Genomic DNA, 21,329 nt, shown 5'->3' with positions numbered 1-21,329 from the left:
GCCTGTGCTCTTTCCACTAAGCCACAATGCTTCTCTAAATAGTGGAAGAAACAACAATACAGCATGAAACAGTACAATGAATAACTGAATTTACAAATAAAAATATATCCCTCGCTATTCCATTTGATGTTTTGTGGCTGGCTGGGGAAGAATTCTTGCCCATTGGCAGGATGGATGATTATCCTCTAGAATCAGCTTAGCCTATTGGGAAGAGCTGAGGCCCGGAAATCAAAGGACCCGGGTTCTAATCACAGCTCTGCCACTTGCCTGGTGCGTCATCTTGGGAAAGTCACTTTGCTTCTCTGTGCCTCAGTTTCCTCATCTGTAAAGTGAGGATCAAATGCCTTTTCTCCCTTCCATTTAGGCTGTGGGTCACAAGCAGGGCAGAGACTGTGTCCGACCTGATGATCTGTCTCTACCTCAGTGCTTAGTACAGAGCAAGCACTTAAGCACTACCGCTATTATTATTGTCAGCTGTGAGACGGTGGGCAAGTCACTTAACTTCTCTGTGCCTCAATTTCATCTGTAAAATGGGGATTAACTGTGAGCCTCACGTGGGACAACCCGATCACTCTCTATCTCCCCCAGGGTTAGAACAGTGCTCTGCACATAGTAAGCGCTTAACAAATACCAACATTATTATTAGAAATGGAAATAGAAACTCATGATAATGACATTGCTGGCACCGTTCTTCCGGAGAGCTAAAGCTTTTCAATTACCTAGGATCTTACTTATCCTGATGGGTAGGTGAGTTGTTCATTCCCCTTTATAGAATGAGACTCTTGAGGCCCAGGAAGGCTGCAGGACTTGCCCAGGTGGCACAGCAATCTGCCCTCTGGCTTCCACTGCTTCTCCAAAGACTGGCTATGGAACCTCAACAACATCCCCTGGCAGGACCCAGACCTCCATCCAAAGGAATTAATTTTCCACTATGGCTTCCTTGGCATTTGATTTTGTCTCTACATCTGGGCCCAGCGAGTGCTCAACCGTACCCATCGTCAGCTCCTCCGCCAGCTGGGCCAGGTTCCTCCTGCCTTTCTAGAATGGGGTGCAGATCACTGGTAGCCATTCTCCAGGACAAGAACACCCAGCCTCTTCCCCCATCACAATGACATAATTCAGGCTCATGTCCTCGAGCGATTTCTACACTAGGTTAAGTGGAGCATGGCTCATTTTTATGTTCTGTGATTCACTCCTTCAGCCGGCCTAGAAGTTTGCTTCTCTTGGGCCCAATTAGGGGTTTTGTTTGGCAGAAGAACTCCTTCAGTGTCTCCAGCCCTCTGTCCAAAGCCAGGCCAGTGGGAATATCAAGGGACCTCGTAGGATTTATCAGGTGCTTATCCCACAACTCAACAAGCTCCCTTTCGAAGATAGCCCCTACCACCATATTCCCCACCCCCTTCTCCTTGACACATTCTTGGGAGGTCTGTCTGTAGGAGGGAGACAGTGTCTTTAGTTTTCAGTCAGGGGAAATAAGGCCCAGAGAGGCTCAAGTACCTTGCATATGGTCACACAGCAAGCAACGAAAATCTCAATCCCTCTGCCCTATTCACTAAACCACACCCTGCCTACGCAGCTACAAGCAGGTGGCATGATTCACCACTCGATTTCTTCTCTGGCCAGGCAACGAGGAGCAGGAGGAGGCTGAGGGCCCAGAGCACGTGGCGATGAGTAACAGCATGGCCGAGATGCAGGTGGGGCGGGAGGGACTTCCATCGGGTTTGCTGACCACACTACTCAGTGGCTTATTATCAGTAGATACTGGACAACCTGCTTCTTCTGATCTCCAAGGATGAACCACCCATCCTCTCCTTCACATCACCGGTGACCTAAATCAGCCTCTCCGGCCCCTCCAGACTCCACCCAGATCGGAGTCAGCGGGGGGAGTGGGAAGGAGACTCCATGATCAGAGATACTCAGGTCTGGGGCTTGTCAACAGTACGTCTGGCTCCGTGCCCACCAATTATCTGGAGATCTACGGCCCCAGCCCATCCCTTGGCCTTGGCCCAGACCCAGCCAGAGTGCCTCAGACCTAAACACAAAATACACAGGTGAGCGTCGGCCCAAAATTCCTCACCCAAATGACCTGGAAGATGAGCCCAGGAAGTCCTGCCCACAATTATGATGCTATTGCAGTCCTTTGAGCCCTGGAACTCGGTACCACCAGGACAAGAGTACTCTGAAGAAAGGTGGCATGCTGGGGGGAGCAGGATCATGGGCTGAGGGCACTCAGATTCTCAAGTCAATTCACTCAATCACCCCAGGGTCTAGGCCACCCAGTATATAGTGGGTCAGCTCTGCCCTCATTTGGGATCATGGGACAAAGTGCTGCTGAGAAGCAGCGTAGTCTTGGGGAGAAAGCACAGATCTGGGAGTCAGAAGGACCTGGCTTCTAATCCTTGCTTGTTTTGCCATTTGCTTGCTATGTGACCTTGGGCAAGTCACTTAACTTCTCTGTGCCTCAGACTCCTCATCTATAAAATAGGAATACTTGCTCTCCTTCCTACTTAGAGTGGGAGCCCCAAGTGAGACAGGGACTGTATCCAAACTAATTGACTTGTACCTACCCCAGCACTAGAACAGCGTTCAACAGATAGTAAGTGCTTAAATTCCATTAAAAAAAGGGCACTGTGCTCTGCGGAGGAGCCTGGAAACACAAAACCCATTTTTTTCTCCTAATGACACTGACTCTTTCCCTCCCTGGAGTTGAGATGTCCTTGCAGTTGTTGATTAACATCCCTCTGAATAAGAAAGGAGGCAGTTTTCTTATTCCAGGCACAAATGGAAACTGGAGAAGTGAACAGATTTTACTTTTTGCATGAGTCTCAGTTATCATCATCCTCACTAGTAGTAGTATGTTATATTTTATTAATTATATTATAATTATATCACAAGCAATATATAATAATTGATTTGATTATGTGTATCTTATTTTATTAATAATAGGAATATTGGTTAAAAAAGATAATTGTGCTGCTTGTTCGGTCCTTACTGTGTGACAAGCACTATTTTAAGCATGGAGTAGATGCAGGATAATCAGGTTGGACACAGTCCCTACCCCACATGGAGGTCACAGTCTTGCGGGGAAGGGAAATTGGCTTTGAAATCCCCATTTTACAGATGAGGAAATTGAGCCCCAGAGAAGTTAAGTGACTTGCCCTGGGCCACGCAGCAGGAACCCAGGTCCCCTGACACCCCGGCCCTCCCTCTCTCCACCAGACCATGCTGCTTCATCAAAACTGAAAACTCCAGCACAAAATATTGTGCAGTGTGTGCTGCCCCTGCACTTGCCAGCAGCTTCACCAACACTCCAGCACCACCCACAATATTGGAACAAACTCCCCAAGCGCATCCAGGCAACGTGGTCCCCAAACACGCAAGGGAACAGCTGGCAGACCAGACAGCAAGGCCTTTCTCTCTGCTCGGGGGGTTTTTCTAAATCTGCGATCGATCCAGGACCAAAATACAGCACAGGGAAGTGTCTTCCAGAGGCCCCATCTGGAGTGGGGCTCCAGCTTCCATCACCCATCCGGAGAATGTGATTCTCATCCCCTGTGACTCGATTTCCCCAACTTTATATTAGGAATTCGAATCATGATAATTGCGGTATTTGTTAAACGCTGGGGAAGATTCAAGTTCAGCATGTTGGACATGGTCCCCATTCCAACTGGAGCTCACAGTCTGAGGAGGAAGGACGACAGGTCTAGAATCTCCTTTTTACAGATGAGGAACAGAGGCATCGAGAAATTAAGTGGCAGAGCCGGGATTTGAATGCAAACCCCCCGGCTCCCAGGCCTGCGTTCTTTCCACGTTGCCTTGTCGGGATGGAAGAAGAGCTCTGAACAGCCCCCCTTGCACCCGGGCCACACGGCACAGGCGAGGCCGAGTGACGTTGGGGCCTGCAGCCCTGCAAACAGAGGGGTGAGTCAGAGAGAGGTCAGCCCGCATTTGGGTCTTGGCTCACCGTTTCCACACACACACACACACCCCCCACCCCCCAGTTCAGGCAGAGCACTGAGGCTCGAGCTAAGAGCGGCAGAGAGAGATACCAAACTTCCTTTTGGCTCCTTTTAAAGAAGTAGCGATTGCAGTTAGAAAAACCAGGACAGACAGAGAGAAGAAAAAGACGACGACGACGAAGAGAGACTTCAGTACAAGGCTGGAAAGGGGCAAAGAGCTCAGGAAAATGCCTACAATCCAGACTCTTGGGCACAGTCCCAACAGAGCACAGGTTCAGTCGGGAACTCCCTGATGATGGGTGAACCGGCAGCTATTTCTGCCCCTTGGAGGAAGGATTTAAACTTCTTAGCTATCCATTATTTCCAATGGGTGTAGCCAGGCAACTTGGCAGCAGGGCCTAGTGGAAAGAACATGGAACTGGGATCTGGGGGACCTGGGAGTCTAATTCTGGCTCTGCCACTTGTCTGTTGTGTGACCTTGGGCAAGTCACTCAACTTCTCTGGGTCTCAGTTTCCTCATCTGTAAAATGGGGATCAAAAACCTGCTCTCCCTCCCTCTTAGGCTGTGATCCCCGTGTGGGAAAAGGACTGTGTCTGATCTGTTCATCTTGTAACTATCCCAGTGTTTGTCACAGAGTAAGTGCTTAACAAATACCACAATTATTATGATTAGGTCTTTAGAATCAAAGGATTTTTGTTTGAGAACGATGCCCCACATCCTCGAGAGTTGGTCAGTCCTTCCCTTGCTCATTTCGAATGGCAACTCCTAAGAAACTAATCCGGCCAAAGTTGGGGGTCTTAAGTCTGATTTCTTCAAGGCTTGGCTTAATGTCTTTCAGACCTTAACCTTTAGGTTTTCACTCATCACTTCTGGAGGTGTCAAAGGCTCTTTCCTTGTGGCCAAGGGGGCATGGACCCAGACAGAAACACTAGTCCCCATGGCTCCTTAAGGAAGAAGATGCCAGAGCTAATTCACCTCCAATCTAGGAGACTCTAATTATCACCTCTAGGAGGGACGGTCTTGCAATGAGGAGATAATCCCACTCCATTAAAACCAATCATAATAACAGCTGTGATGCCTGTAAGGCACTTACTCTGTACTAAGTACTGGAGGAGGTACAGGGCAGTCAGGTTGGGCAGTCTCCTGTCCCACCCGGAGCTTACTGTCTTTTGAAGGGGGAGCCAGGCCGCCAGTCAGCTCATTAGCTCCCGGGCCCAATCCCTGGGGCAGCTTTTAGGGGTTGGACTTCTGCCGCAGCTCTCTACCAAAGCCAGCGCTCTGCTGGCAGCCGGGCAAGGCATTCTCCGGACAACACCGGGGAGCGGGGGGAGGCTCCGTCCAAGCTGCCTTCCGGCTCTCATGGTATCGGAGGTTTCTGGGTTTTATCACGTTCCAATCTGCCATGAGGCCTTGACATTTCTTGCAATACTCAGATGGTTATCACCAAACTGAGAGGGGAACGTGTGCAGGGCCGGCTAGCACTCTGTGTGTCAGGGTTTCCATCACCTGGCCTCTTGCGGGGAGGGCAGAGGGGACAGGGGGAAGAGAGGAGAAGAAAATGAACATGCAGTAGGGGAAACAGAAAGGGAGGACAAGGTAGAATTCTGCCAAATCTCCACAATCAATGCAATCAATCTAACAGTGGTATCAATGCAGAGCACTGAACTAAGCACTTGGAAGAGTACAATATAATAATTATTAAGTGGTTACTACATGCCAAGCATTGTACTAGCAGCGTGGCTCAGTGGAAAGAGCCCGGGCTTTGGAGTCAGAGATCATGGGTTCGAATCCCGGCTCTGCCACTTGTCAGCTGTGTGACTGTGGGCAAGTCACTTAACTTCTCTGTGCCTCAGTTACCTCATCTGTAAAATGGAGATTAAGACTGTGAGCCCCACGTGGGACAACCTGATTCCCTTGTGTCTTCCCCAGCACTTAGAACAGTGCTCTGCACATAGTAAGCGCTTAACAAATACCAACATTATTATTACTAAGTGTTGAGGCAGGTACAAGATAAAGAGGGTGAACACAGTCCTTGTTCCACATGAGGCTCACAATCTGAGTAGAATACAATTTTGAATCTCATTTTACACATGAAGAGACTGAGGTCCAGAAAAGTTAAATGACTTGCCCCAGGGTCAAAAAGAAGGTAAGTGGCAGAGCTGGGATAAGAACCCCGGTTCTCTGACTCCCAGGACAAGCTCTTTCCATTAGTCCACACGGCGTCCCATAATAAACTTGGTAGACATGCTTCCTGTCCACAAGGGATGTGCCCCTCCCACCTTTGCTTGTGTTCCCCACTCAGGCCAACCTAATTAACTGCCTCTTAAAACTCTATGGAAACACTATCGGAGCAATTGTAGATGGAGGTGGGGTGTTCTGGGAGAGATGTGTCCATGGTGTCCCTATGGGTTGGAGATGACATGACAGCACAACACACACACATTCTAACTCTTTCTCCTCTAGCTTGTGGCACACACTCTCTATGCTTTGCCAAACCAGGGCCCCCTACTTTTTGAAACACTAAAAGATGCCCACCTCCTCCGGGAAGACTTCCCTGATTAAGCCCCATCTGGGTCCAGTCACACTGATGACTCCAGCTCCCCACCTGGCACTCACACCTGCCTCTGGAAATCAGCTTTTGCTGACCCCCCTTCCTGGAGCTTACATTTTGTGCCTCTACAACTCCAAGATGATAATTTACAATCTAATTTCTGATCTTTTTATTTTGTACCTGAGTTTAACGCTGTGCCTGGCACATCATAAATACTTAAAAAAAATAACAAATGTACACAAGTAGACGTGCTCTACTTGCATACTTGTCTATTTCCCCCTCGCTTGTGAAGGCTGGAGCCTTTTTCTGTCAACCCGCACTTCACTCGGTGCTCAGCAGCCAGTGGGTGCTTGAGGAATTCAGGTGACACACTTGAACCTGGGCCATAATATCCTGAGACCTCTGAGGTTGTTAACAGAGTGGTATTATGAAACTTCCTCCTTGGGGTGATGAGAAATATGGTGTGAAAAAGCAGCATGGTGTAGTGGACAGTGCGCAGGCCTGGAACGGAGAAGGTCACGGGTTCTAATTCTGGCCCTGCCACTTTGCTGTGGAACCTTGGGCGAGGCCCTGGGACTCAGTTCCCTCATCTGTAAAATGGAGATTGAGACTGTAAGCCCCACATGGGACAGGGACTGTGTTCAATCCAATTTGCTCATATCTTTCCCAATATAGTATAGTTCAGTACCTGGCACATAATTAACAAATACTTAAATACCATAATTATTATTATTATTATTACTCTGGCATACAGGCACCCCAACAAATCATCCCATGTAGGTCCTGTCTCCCTGGAGTCAGAGAATGCTTGAGAAGCACTGAGAAGCAGCATGGCTAGAGGAAAAACCCTGGGCCTGGGAGTCAGAGGAATTGTGTTCTAATTGTGGCTGTGCAACTTGACTGCTGTGTGACCTTGGGCAGCTCACTTGGCTTCTCTGGGCCTCCGTTTCCTCATCTGTAAAATAAGAACAAAATAATACCTGCCCTCTCTCTTAGACTGTGGGTCCCCTGTGGGACAGGGTTGAGTCTGACTTGATTATTTTGTATCACTCCAGCACTTAGAACAGTGTTTGGCTTATAAGCGCTTAAACACCATTGCTATTATTATTTGATCTGACCTTCCCCCCTACGAAATCGGGAGGCTGTTTTTATGCATTTTCATGTTCACTTTAGGATGGAGAACAGAGAAATGAAGTTTAATTCTCAAGATCACACGGCAGATTCAACAGCTGAGCCAGGACTAAAACCTGGATATTTCACAACCCTCACAGAAATTCTCTTTTAGAAATCCACAGCCTTTCTCTCCTAGGATTGTGTCTCTACAGACACAAAATCACCCTTTTCTTCTTGGCCCTACCTCGTGGGGAATCAATCATCCTCTCCGTTAAGGGATGGGCTTGGCTATTTAATCCTTGGGCATCTCACTGGACCGACGCCTCAGGTTTATAGAATGCCATTTTTTTCTCCCTCTTCTCTGCTGTCAGTGCAAGAAGCTTTTGAAACCACAGCAGGAGAGATGTTTATAATATAAAGAAGGATTTCTTAGAGGTAATCTCTGGCAACCAGCCTTTTCTCCCTCTACACTACCCAGCCCATAGTTCACCAAAACAAAGTAAATCAGGAAGCGAACATTTCTTTCTCTATGGTCTCCAAGCGGGACTCGCCACAGGCCGGCATATGTGTGTGTGGATGATTTAATGCGCTGAGTCAATGACATACATAGGGCTGTAAAGAAACAGAGTGACTGACACAATCCCAGGCCAGTGAGCAGGAGTACCTTCTCCTAAAGCCGGAGAGAACTGAAGAGATCACCAAATTCAGGTCCTTGCCTCTAGCAGGATGACAGAATAAATATGTGGAGATCACTGTTGAGTGATCAATTTTACCCCCACGGAGGAATAAATAAATGCCAAGAGTTTAAAGAAAAGTCTTAACTTGGGGGCATCAGTGCTAAAAAGCATGTAATCATGAATATTTCACATGTCAATAGTAAGATGGCTTTCTGCGTTGGTTGCAGCGGGCCCCTGTCTTGGGGCTGGGGCAGCTTTGCCTCCCAGAGACCTGGCCAGGGCCCAGCACCTCAGACCTGAACAGGAGCATCTCAGAATAGCCCAGCAGTTGATTTGGAGAACTCAAAGGCCTCTGGAAACAGCACAGAGCTCCTTGCTTTACTGACTCCCACCCAGACCATGAGCAAAACCACCACCAGGTCAATTCCCAAGTCCCCCAGCTGATCAAGAATCCCATTTCCAAGAGGCAGCTCTCTCTGATATCTGTCCTCGACTCTACATCTCTCTGCATCTCACATTGCCATCCCACCCTGTCCAGGAACCGCCCAGGTGTCGGCCCCAGGGACCACATTCAGTTGGGAGGCAGGCTCCCTCTGCCCCTGCCAATGGCCCTGCCCTGGGCTCCTGTCCCGTCACTCCCCTGGATCAGTCCCGGGGGAGGCTTTGGCTTCCCACTGCCCAGGTCTTCCTGCTGAAACACCAGGCTGGTGTCAGGGCCTCCCCTCCCTTTCCCAACACCAGGCTCATGCCTGCTGCCTTTGGGAGCCTCTGGGAGGCTCAGCTCTGCTGCCCAGGATCAGCCAAGTCTGGTAGCCCAGGGCCAGTGACGGTGGGGAGTGTCCTGAGGAGGCAAGGGTGGGGTGTTCTAAGATGTCACCTACCAAATTCTCCCTCTCTTGATTTCAAACTTACTAAGAGAAACAACGATATGATTTTGTGTATATGGTCCATCCAAACCGCTACCTTGTTGGTACAATCTCTCATCATATCCCGACTGGATTCCCGCATCAGCATCCTTTCTGATCTACCATCTGACCCCTCACCACTTCAATCTATACTTCACTCTGCTGCCCGGATTATCTTTCTACAGAAAAGCTCTGGGCATGTCACCCCCCCACCAAAAAAATCTCGAGTGGTTGGCTATCAACCTTTGCATGAAGGAAAAACTCCTCACTCTTGCCCCTACCTCACCTCCTTTCTCTCCTCCTACAGCCCAGCCTGCACAATCCACTCCTCTGCCGCTAACCTCCTCACTGGGCCTTGTTCTCGCCTGTCCCACCATCGGCCCCTGGCCCACGTCCTACTTCTGGCCTGGAATGCCCTCCCTCCTCACATCCGCCAAACTAGCACACTTCCCCCCTTCAAAGCCTCACCTCCTCCAGGAGGCCTTCCCAGACTGAGCCCCCCTTTTCCTCTGCTCCTCCTCTCCATAGCCCCTACTCCCTCCCTCTGCTCTGCCCCTTCCCCGCCCCAAAGCACTAGTGTATATTTGTACATATTTTTTATTCTATTTTATTAATGATGTGTGTGTAAAATAATGGCATTTGTTAAGCGCTTACTATGTGCAAAGCACTGTTCTAAGTGCTGGGGAGGATACAAGGTGATCAGGTTGTCCCACGTGGGGCTCACAGTCTTAATCCCCATTTTACAGTTGAGGGACCTGAGGCACAGAGAAGTAAAGTGACTTGTCCAAAGTCTCACAACTGACAAGTGGCAGAGCCGGGATTTGAACCCATGGGCTGGGGCCCGTGCTCTTTTCACTGAGCCACGCTATCTATAATTCTATTTATCTATTTTGATGCTACTGATGCCTGTCTACTTGTTTTGTTTAGTTGTCTGTCTCCCCCTTCTACACCGTGAGCCTGTTGTTGGGTAGGGATTGTCTCTATCTGTTGCTGAATTGTACTCTCCAAGCGTTTAGTACAGTGCTCTTCACACAGTAAGTGCTCAATAAATACGACTGAATGATGTATTTCAGATGCCTCAGACACTGCAACTCCACTTGACCAATGAAAACAAGCCCAAGCAGGAGAGAAACAAAAATCCCCACCAAAGTTAGGAGAACCTGAGCCAGAAAGAGACTCAAGATGTCAGAGTCAATCATCAATAGCGTTTACTGATCGCTTACCACATAGTAAGCATTTAACAAATACCAACATTATTATTACTAGGTTCAGCAGTGAAATCCCTATCTCTAGGACTTTGGCTAACAATAACTGTGATACTTGTTAAATACTTACTATTTGCCAATCACTTGGAGTAAATACAAAGTAGTCAGGTTGGACACAGTTCCCATCCCACATGAGGCTCACAGCCTAAGGAGGAGGGAGAATAGATACTGAATCCTCACTTTACAATTGAGAAAACTGAGGCTCAGAAAAGTTAAGTGACTTGCCCAGCAGGGAAGTGGTAAAACCCAGATCAGAATGGGAAGCAGCGTGGCTCAGTGGAAAGAGCACGGGCTTGGGAGCCAGAGGTCATGGGTTTGAATCCCTGCTCTGCCACTCATCAGCTGTGTGACCGTGGGCAAGTCACTTAACTTCTCTGTGCCTCAGTTACCTCATCTGTAAAATGGGGGATTAACTGTGAGCCTCAAGTGGGACAACCTGATTACCCTGTATCTACCCAGCGCTTAGAATAGTGCTCTGCACATAGTAAGCGCTTAACAAATACCAACATTATTATTATTATTAACTTAGGACCTCTGGCTCCCAGGCCTCTGCTTTTTCCATTAGGCCACACTGCTTCCTCTGTTCTAAAACCTCTTCTAGCAGGGAGAATCATATTCCTCCTTATGTCTCACCCATATCTCTTTTGCTGCAGTGTAAGCCAGTTTCATCTAGCTTATAGGGAACTACAATCAGCCATTTACATTTCCCATTTTTGTCAGAACTGGCAGAGCCCAATCTGGGGGAAAAGATGGATCCCAGCAGAAATCTCACTGGAGAGCTTCAACCCTTCCCCAGCTAACACTCAGAATGAAGAAGGGACATTCTGGCCCTCTGAGAAAATCCTCACATGGTGAGTCAACAGCTCAGGCACTTCTCTGAAAAACCCTGCCAACACGCCCAACTCTCCACATCCCTAAAAATGGGGGTTCACTACATGTTCTCCCTTCTTCTTCAGATAAGGACTGTGTCTGACCTAATTAATTTGCATCTACCCCAACATTTAGTACATTGCTTGGCACATAACTACTTAAATGTCATTATTATTATGAGGATGATGATTCTTGATGGTGGGACAGAGGGATATGCCATTGAGGATTTTAAACTTTTCTCTCTCAACCTCTGCAGGCCTCTAGTTTAACTGGATGAGGGCAAGTTTCACCCTTTTGCCCCTCCCTCCCCTACCCCCATATCTTTTCTTCCCCCACCGCAACCCTTTGGGGAAGCAGAAAGAAGCAGGGAAACAGAGAAGGGCCAGGAGGTGCAGAATGACAAAACCAGGGCAGTTGGGGCTGGAATAATCAGGAATGACCCAGATGGACCACCAGGCCCCTGAAGAATTAAAAGCCAGAGGTACAGGCTAAGGCAAGACATTCCCTCCTCCTCAAAAATCTCCAGTGGTTGCCTACCATCCTCCATATCAAACAAAAACTCCTCATCATTGGCTTTAATGCACTCCATCACCTCGACTCCCTTTTACCTCACCTCCCTTCTCTCTTTCTACAATCCAGCCCGCACAATTCACCCCTCTGGTGTTAACCTCACTGTGCCTCGATCTCGCCCGCCTCGCTGCTGACCCCTGGCCCACATCCTACCTCTGGCCTGGAACCTCCTACCTCTTCAAATCTGCCAGATAATTAGTCTCTCCCCCCTTCAAAGCCTTACTGAAGGCACATCTCCTCCAAGAGGCCTTCCCAGACTTTTCCTCATCTCCCACTCCCTTCTGCATCGCCCTGACTTGCTCCCTTTGCTCTTCCACTCTCTCCCCGCCCCACAGCACTTATGTATATAACTGTAATTTTATCTGTTGATATTGATATCTTTTTGTGCTGATGTCTGTCTCCCCTCCTCTAGACTGTGAGCTCGATGTGGGCAGGGATTGTCTCTCTTTATTGCTGTACTGTACTTTCCCAAGCGCTTAGTACAGTGCTCTGCACACAGTAAGTGCTCAATAAATAAGAATAAATGAATGAACTCCCTGGGACGCAGTAGTGGAAAGCCGCCAGGAGCCTGGTTGGACAATCACTGACACGGGTCCTGTGATGATCTTGCCCCAGTGCCCCAACCGGAGTCCACAGGCCCCAGAACTGTCCAGCTTGTTTTCTGGATGAATGTCCTGGCTCACTTTCCTCCAACATTCTCACCAGTGGCTGGCTCCAAAGGGGACCATCCCTCCGTCCATCCCTACGTGCCTCTTCCTCTCCCGAGCACCCTGTTCCTCCCCTGGACCTGGGATGACCCAGAAGGACCCCTCAGAGTCTGCAGGCAGCCCCGCAGCCGGGCTGGAGCCTGGATGAAACCATCTCTCCTTGGACACAAAAGAGAGGTCACTCCAGGGCTGGATTCTGGCCACACAATGGGTCAGTCTCATGGGGAAGTGCTCCAGACAACAGCACCTCTGAGTCCTGAGAAACAAAGCAATTGAGAGAAAGAAAAAATCTATCCACCCTCAGACCCAAAACCTGCCCTGTACACATCACAGTACAAAATTGTGTGGGGACAGCAACAAACACACTTTGCATTGAATTAGCATCTGTCTCCAGGTTGCTGAGAGGACTAGGGGACCTTGGCTGGGTCACTTCACTTCTCTGGGTCTCAGTTTCCTCATCTGTGAAATTGGGACTAAATACCTATTCTCCCTCCTTCTTGGTCTATCGAGCCCCTGTAGGCCACAGATTACTCCTGATTTGATTGTTTTGTATCTACCCCAGCGCTTAGTACAGTGCTCGGTGCCCAGGACCATCATTATTAACATTTCAGACTTTCACCGCGGGTCAGCACCGAGGCCAAGGCCTCTGCACACAGCGGCCGCTTAAATAATGACTCCTCAGTGGCGTGATTCCAGTGAAATACGGAGAGGAGAGGAATTGTCTCACACCTCTAGTAGCTGGGAAAACTGAAGGCCAGAAAGGCTTCCCTGCTCAGTAAATACGAATGAATAAATACAAGCTGAATACCCAAGTCAGTCTCCACCAGAATGATGATCTTTAGCGATCGGTAGTTTTACTTGACTTATGCACAACCTAGCAGCTAAGCCTCGAGTCTGGGAGTCAAAAAACACAGGTTCAACTCCGATCTCTTCCATTAACTTGCTGTGTGATCATAGGCATGCTAATCATTCTCTCTGAGCCAAAGATAGCCTATCCTTTATTAGTGACTTCTACCTGTCTCTCAGAGCAGTCTCAAGTAGGAATAAGCACTGTGAAGTCTCGGGGGCACTTCGCTGCTGGGGAACACTTTTAGTGTCTGAGCATTTTTAGTTTCTTAAATCACAATGTTTTCAAAACCCTGGATCCCTCTGCTACGTGTAATTAAGTATTTTTTTTTAAATTTTTAACTGGAAAGTGGCCAGGGAAGGCAGAATCTCTCCCTCCCCTCCCCCCTCAAAAGCTCTTCCTTACCAAGATAAAAGAAGAATAAACATTTAGAGAACGGATGCAGCCAGTAAATATTTATCAGGATACCGACTACCCAGAAGTCTGATGCTAAACAAGTCGCACTACCTGCTTTATGAATGGGACCTGAAAGAATGCGAAAAATCCTGCCGCTTTCCACCGACGAGGCTAGGTCCACCGTTGCCCGGATCTTCCACCCTTTCCTTGATTGAGAGGTTCAAACACCACAGGGCAATATCTACGGACCACCGTTTATTTTCCTGAAACAAATTTTTGTTCAGAGCGATAACATTTATGTTGTTGTTTGCACCCTGCCATTCAAAAACATCAGGCAGGCTCTGACATTTAATCCCATCACACAAACTTCCTTTAAAGAGATGTGTCATCTTCATTCTTCATAGTTGTTTTTCCCAGTGGCTGGGCTACTCCCCCCCTTCCCCCTTCAAAAAAAGAGCTCTTTTCACTAAAGTGAGGACTGCTGCATTCTGCAGAAAAACACCATTATGTGCCTGTCTGAAAAGTACAGGTATGCAGAATGGTTAACTGATTCCCCAGGGTCCTGAGAGTCCCTAATTACCAGGTCTCTCTCTCTATTTACTTTCAGGAAAATCAACAGTGGAAGAGGTCTCAGGGAGGGGGAAGAGCTGATTGTGATAAGGGGCTGAGGACACTCCCAGAAGCCAGAGACAGTGTAAATGGAAAGTCTTTCATAAAGAAGCAGGGATGTTCTCAGTGTGGTGGGGTTGCTATGGAGCTTAACTCCGTGATGGTTTAGTCGAATCAAAGAATCCTCTCACTGGCTTTTCACTGTTGAAAGGCTTCCATCTATCTATCAATCAATCTACCAACCAAGGATATTTATTGGGAGCTTTCTATGTGCAGAATATTGTACTAAGCACTTGGGGGAGTGCAGTACAATACCGTTAATAGACATCTCTGTCCTCAAGGAGTTCACAATCTAGAACGGGAGGCAGGCATTAAAATAAATAAAATAAAACTTAGGTGAGGCAGCAGAGTATAAGGATATGTACATAAGTGCCGGTGGCGCTGGGAGGATGGGGTGAGTATTCAAGACTAGCCTGGCAAGCAACCTCGTTATTTGATTTTTGAAAAAATTTTTTTTAGCTTGTAGTAAAGGTGTAAACTGAGAACAAACTGAGGTCTTTGGTCTCAAGGATGCACACAGTTTGTGTGAGGAGACTTGGGTCTTCCAAACTGCAGTTCCAATTTGCACAGCACTTGCTAATTTTTCCACAGCACTTGAATAAGAATTGCCTTATCCTGCCCTCCCAACAGCCCTGCAGGGTTGGGAGAAGCAGGTAGTCTTACACCCATTCTACATAAGAGGAAACTGAGGCCCCGAGAGGTTAATCCACTAGATTGTAAACTTGAGGGCAGGGATGTGGTGTAGCAATTATCTTGTCCTCTCCCAAGTGCTTAGGACAGTGCTCTGCACACAGTAAGCCCTCTCACCTGATTAAGTGCTTTGCCGGAGGTCACTCAGCAGGCACAGGGCAGAGTACAACCACAGTCTCCTAAACCCCAGTTTTTCCCACTGGTCCAGGCTGTACCATTCAGGAGAAAAAAAAGATTCCAGTGGATAGTCAGCCTAGCTGCAAATCTAATAATAATAATAATTACCATTATTATTGTATTTATTAAGCACTTACTATGTGCCAGCACTGTTCTATGCACTAGGGAAGATTCAAGTAAATTACTTTGAACACAATCCCTGTCTGACATGGGACTCAGATTCTAGGTATAATACAACCATGGTGCGTTGTTACTCAGTAAATCCTTACTAGGTGCTGGGGTAGATACAACACAAGCCGGTCAGACACAGTCCCTACACCCACGTGGGGCTCAAAGTCTAAAGGGAGATCTTATTTCCATTTTCACAATAAGGAAACCAGGGCCCAGAGAAGTGACATGACTTCCCTATGATCACACAGCAGGGAAAGGCAGAGCTGGGATTAGAACCCAGGTCTCGACTCCCCGGCCCAAGCTCTCTCCACATGGCCAAACTGCTTTCTGTATTCATCGTGGATTCTGTACAGCTGCCGGGGAGGAAGTCAAACAACCAGTGGATTTTACTGAGCACTTACTGTGTGCACAGCACTGTACTAAGCACTTGGGAAGTGTAATTCAATCGAGTTGGTAGACATGATCCTTGCCCACAAGGAGGGATATGGGGGTATGGGTGAAAATTTATGATAACGAGCAGCAAGGACTCTCATCGTCATCCATCCAAAATCCTATTTTGATTTACAGGGGAATGTGTGCTCCAGGCTCCACCCTGAGCCGCCTCAGAGTGGGCCTCAGCACTACTGTCAGGCAGCCGCCTGCCTGCGGTGGACCCAGCCCAGATCAGCTGCATTCCAGCTAGAAACTGGTCCAGAGCCTTGAGGGGCAGAGCCAGGAGTCCCATAGGTGAGCAGGATCAACCCCAGCTTTAAGTCCCCACTTCCATTTATCATCTTGGCAGGATGCCCGGTCGGCCCCACTCCGCACCTGATTTTATCTGTGCGCGGGGTGGGGGAAAGGCAGCTTGGCCGCCACAGTCTGCAGGAAAGCCACACGAGTCTTGTGTGTGTCTTTTCCTTCTCTCCCCAACCTAAACTGCTGCTGCTAAACAGTCATTCTTTCCACCTCAGGAGCAAGGCTGCAGCCACTCTGCTCCGTTCCCAACTGACCCCGACAACACCCCTCCCAATCAATACCTGGCATCAGTTCCCTTCCCCAGGAAGCGTGGCTAAACCTCTTGGTGTTTTGGGGCAGGGTTTGGGGGGTGTTTTAGTGGTATTTGTTAAGTGCTTACTATGAACCGGGCACTGTTCTAAATTCTGGGGCAGATACAAGGTAATCAGGTTGGACACAGTCCCTGTCCCAAGTGGGGCTCACAGTCTTAATCTCCATTTTACAGATGCGTAACTTGAGGCACAGAGAAGTTAAGTGACTTGCCAAAGGTCACGGCAATTGAGTGGCAGAGCCAGAACTTGAACCCAGGTCCTTACGACTCCCAGGCCCGTGCTCTATCCACTAGCCCGGGCTGTTTCTCTAAAAAGTATTTGTTAAGGACTTACTTTGTACCAGGCACTTTACTAAGCAAATCAGGTTAGACAGAGTCCCTGTCCCACGTGAAGCTCACATCTCAATCCCCATTTTACCGATGAGGGAACTGAGACATGGAGAAGTGAAGCGACTTGCCCAGGGTCACATAGCAGACAGGTGGTTGAGCCTGGAATAGAACCCATGTCCTTCTGAGTCCCAGGCCGGTGCTCTAACCACTACACCGTGCTGCTTCTCCGGTGTTGGTCAAAGAACCTTATCAGGGCTCTTCTGGGTGAAGTTATCACCAACAGCAGCACATAGGGTGTGAGCCCTAGAGAGAAGCAAGCAGGGTGTGGGAACCAGAGTGCAGCATACAAAGTGTGAGCCCTAGAGAGCAGGATATAAGATGGGGGAACTAGAGGGCGGCATATAAGGTGTGAGTCCTGGCCCGAGGTCTGATGAGGCTCTCGTGACTAGGAAGGGGAAAGGTCAGCAAACAGATAAAAATTGTAAATTTGTTAGCATTTACTCTGTGCCAAGCACTGGGGTAAATCCAATATATGCAGATCATACACAGTCCCTGTCCCACATGGTGTTCACAGTTGAATACGGACAGAGAACAGGAAACCAAGGAGCCAAGAAGATAAGTGACTTGCTGGTCACACAACATGTAAGCAGCAGAGCTGGGATTAGAACCCTAGTTTCCTTCACCTCCCAGCCGCATATTCTTTCCATTAGGCCGCACTACTTCTCAACCATGGCACACCCAGGGCAGTGTGGCGGAAAAAACCTGCGGGCTCTGGGTTTAATTCCCCTTAGCGCTGGTGTGGAGCACACTGTTGAGCAAACCAAGACATTCCCGCTCATCCCAGCGCCCAGCCAGCCCGGGGGAGGAGACAAAATGGAAAAACCTCCGGCCAGGACAGGAATCCCACCCAGAGCAGAGGGCCCTGGAATACTGTCGAGTGACTCACTTATTTCACAAACCCCTTTGGGTTTTTCCCCAGGACGTTCCCTTCAGCCTCTGACCCAGTGCCCAGTTCTTCCGAAGCCAAGCCCCTGCTTCACACCTGCCCCCACCCTGGTCATCCTCATTCCCTCCTTCTTTCCAATCTTGCCCGCCTGCCCGATACAAGGCACCTCTGTCCTTGCGTGGCCCAGAGGACTCTGGAAGCTTAGCAGACACAGTTCGGTGCTTCTAACTGTGCCTGCTGGGGCCGGTTTAGGAGAAGCAATGAGCCAGAAATAGTGTGCCCTGAGGTCTTGGGCCTCTTTACTGCTTAGCTCTCCTCTCCTTCTCCAGGTCTGGGCACTTGAGAGCTGTCAGTCACTTAATTAATCTATTTAATAGCTCCCCAAATTGGGGGGGGTGGGGAGGGAGAGAGTCAGTGACTTGCCCAAGGCTACCCAGAGCTGAACTGGAACAGGGAACTGGGCACCCATATTCCCCAGATGGGTTGCCAGCCTGCCTGTCCACGCCTCCTGTCCTCCTCTCCTCCTCCTGAAAAGTCTGTTCAGACACTCCGGCCTTACCCTTGCTCAACCCTCTAATCAACCGGAAGGGAAAGGGAAAGGCCCAGAGCAGGCCTCTCCCCATTGATGCACTGAACAAGAAGCCTTCTGAGCAGCAACTATAACTAGGAGTCCTCCTGCACTGGGCCTTTCATCAAGGCCAAGCCCAAGTCCCCAGCATGGGACCCACTACCTCCCCCATACAATCTAACCCCTTCACGTGAGCTTGGACAGGCAGATGCAGGGCCAGACTCTCCAGTCCTGGCCCTGCAGGTGTGAGAAGAGGCCCTCCCCACCCCAAGATATCAAAGCTCGGGCCCTTCCCAGACACAGCTCTGCCCAGGACCACAATACAGGTCTTTAACAAGGTTCCTGAGCTCTAGAGGCAGCCCGGGTCTGGACACATGTCCAGCCTCGCGGCTCAGTGGTTGGGGCGCAGGGGCTGGTTAAGTCACATTCAGAACTTCCGCTAAGATTCAGAGCACGGAATCATCTACTCAGAAACAGGTCACCCAGACCCCAACCCCGCAACATCCGTCAGGGCCAGAGGTTTGAACCCCAAAGGGCTGAAGGACCCCCCTCAACCAAGGGCTGGGTTGGGATGCCCCTGGGAGTGGATAACAGCCCCGACCAACCTCCGAGGAATAGGCTTGTCCGACTCTCTGGGCACGACTCGATTCTCAGAGGCTACCCTTCCCGATCAACACTTCCACCCTCACAACTCGAGGGGATATGAGGCTGCTGCCTGGCTGGGTCATCTTTAGCTTGGGTTTCCTCGCCAATAAAATGACACATGACCCACCAACCTCCCCTGCCTCTCTCCTAATGCAGGCCTGCAGAGCCGGGGCTGGGCCCAGCTGGCTGGGGTCACGGCTGCACTGGCCAGCACCTTGGCTCCCCTCCCTCCTTTCCACGGCTGTCCCGGGGCTGGAGCTGAGCCGGACTGCTCCGAGGGCAGCTCCCCACCCGGCCTCCCCCGGCTCTGCCCGGGATGACCCCCGGCTGGGCGGGGGGAGCTGGAGGTAGGGGGCTGGCTGGGCTGGGGAGCTAACTGGACCGGGGGGCTGGGGGAGCTGGGGGCAGGAGGCTGGCTGGGCTGGTTGGGCCAGGGAGTTAGCTGGCCAGGGGATTTGGTGGGCTGGGGGTAGGGGGCTGGCTGGGCCGGGGAGCTGGCTGGGTTGGAGGTAGTGGACTGGCTGGGCTGGCTGGGCCGGGGGGCTGGGTGGGCTGGGGGCAGGGGGCTGGTTGGGCTGGGGAGCTGGGTGGGGTGGGGGTAGTGGGCTGGCTGGGCTGGCTGGGCCGGGGGGTTGGCTGGGCCGGGGGGTTGGATGGGCTGGGGGTAGTGGGCTAGCTGGGCTAGCTGGGCCGGGGGGCTGGGTGGGCTGGGGGCAGGGGCTGGCTGGGCTGCTGGACCAGGAGGTTGGATGGGCTGGGGGTAGTGGGCTAGCTGGGCTGGCTGGCAAGGGGGCTGGGTAGGCTGGCTGGGCTAGCTGGGCCGGGGGCTGGGTGGACTGTGGGCAGGAGGCTGGCTGGGCTGGCTGAGCCGGGGGTAGGGGACTGGCTGGGCTGGGCCGGGCCTCCCCAAGACATTCGGTAAATCCTGGGCCCCAGGCGGAAGGCGGCTGTGGCATGGCCCGTCCTGGGCCCCGGGTCCCGCTCCCTTCTCCGGGGAGACGCGGCCCCGAGCGCCCCTCCCCCTGTCGGAAAGTGGCCTCGGGACTGGGGCGGCGGGCATGGGCACGGGCCCGGGCACCGCAGAAGGGGCGGGGGACGGCAGCTCCGGAGGCGGCCGAGGTGGTGGGGTGGGAGGGAGGAGAGGAGAGGGCAGGGCGGGGTGGAGGGGAGGGGCAGGGGTGACAGGGCGAGGATGAATAGGCCGGATTGGGGGGCGGGAAGAATAGCGATCGAGAGGGGACCGGAGGGGATAGAGAACCGGGGGTGGGGGGTGGTAATGAGGATGCAGGGGATGAAGGGGCCGGGGGGTCCGCCCCACTCCCCCGTACCCCGTTCCGGATCCCCCGCCCCCAGGGGGCAGGGGCCGCGTCCCGACACTCACGCTCGGGCTTTGGGGAAGCCCATGGACAGGAGCACGTCCAGCGACGAGCCGAGCTTGATGGTCCCGGCGCGGGGCTGGCGGGCGCGCCGCGGGGTGACTCGGCTGTACAAGTCCTCCCGCGCTGCCATGCCGAAGGGGGTGGGACTGGCCGCCGAGCGGGCCATGGCTCAGCGAGCGGCCATGGGGGCCCCGGGGGCCGGGGGCCGGCTATCCTTCGCTCCGCTTCCCGGGGCTGGGGGCCGCTACAGCCCAGGCTCGGAGAGCATGTGCGGCCGACGGCGCTCCCTTCCTCCTTCCTCCTCCCTCCTCTTCCTCTTCCTCCTACTGCTGCTGCTGCTGCTCGGGCTGGAGCTCCGATTTCGTGGCCGGCTCCGCCGGGAATCCGCACGGAGCGATTTCTGAATGGATCAAACGGGCGATGGGAACCCGAGTGCGGTGGCCCCGCCTCTCGCTCGCCCTCTTAAAGAGACAGCGCCCTCCCTTCTCCCCCTCCCTCCCCCCAGCTGCCTCTTCTGGAGGCTAAACATTGGCCCCAGTTGGCTAGCAGGGCCTCCTGTCCCTCCCGAAAACCAGGCCTCTCCTCCCACCCCTCCTTCTTCCCACCATGTGCGTTCAATAGCCCCCCAGAGCCCCCCGGCCTGCGGGCAGCCGGATGGGCGATGAGCGGGAGCTTACCGTGGTAATTACCGTGGTAATAATACTATTGTTGGTATTTGTTAAGCGCTTACTATTCTGTTCTAAGCGCCGGGGTAGATGCAGGGTAATCAGGTTGTCCCTCCTGAGGCTCACAGTCTTCATCCCCATTTGACCGATGAGGTCACTGAGGCCCAGAGAACTTAAGTGACT

General features: G+C 51.1%; 1 protein-coding gene across 1 annotated transcript in view; it reads right to left on the bottom strand.

Annotated features, from left to right (window-relative positions):
* UBASH3B (ubiquitin associated and SH3 domain containing B) overlaps positions 1 to 20,902 on the bottom strand; it is a 138,008-nt gene extending 117,106 nt beyond the window's left edge. Inside the window, exon 1 of the mRNA XM_029075793.2 lies at positions 20,484 to 20,902. Within this exon, the coding sequence (XP_028931626.1) occupies positions 20,484 to 20,647 (164 nt within the window). The 5' untranslated portion in view covers positions 20,648 to 20,902. The remainder of the gene's footprint in view (positions 1 to 20,483) is intronic.
* Positions 20,903 to 21,329: the final 427 nt, after the last annotated feature.

Source organism: Ornithorhynchus anatinus, chromosome 11 (assembly GCF_004115215.2).
Source record: "Ornithorhynchus anatinus isolate Pmale09 chromosome 11, mOrnAna1.pri.v4, whole genome shotgun sequence".
Taxonomy (NCBI): Eukaryota; Metazoa; Chordata; class Mammalia; order Monotremata; family Ornithorhynchidae; genus Ornithorhynchus; species Ornithorhynchus anatinus.
Note: the sequence above shows the minus strand (reverse complement) of the source record. Positions and strands in the feature narration are given on the sequence as shown.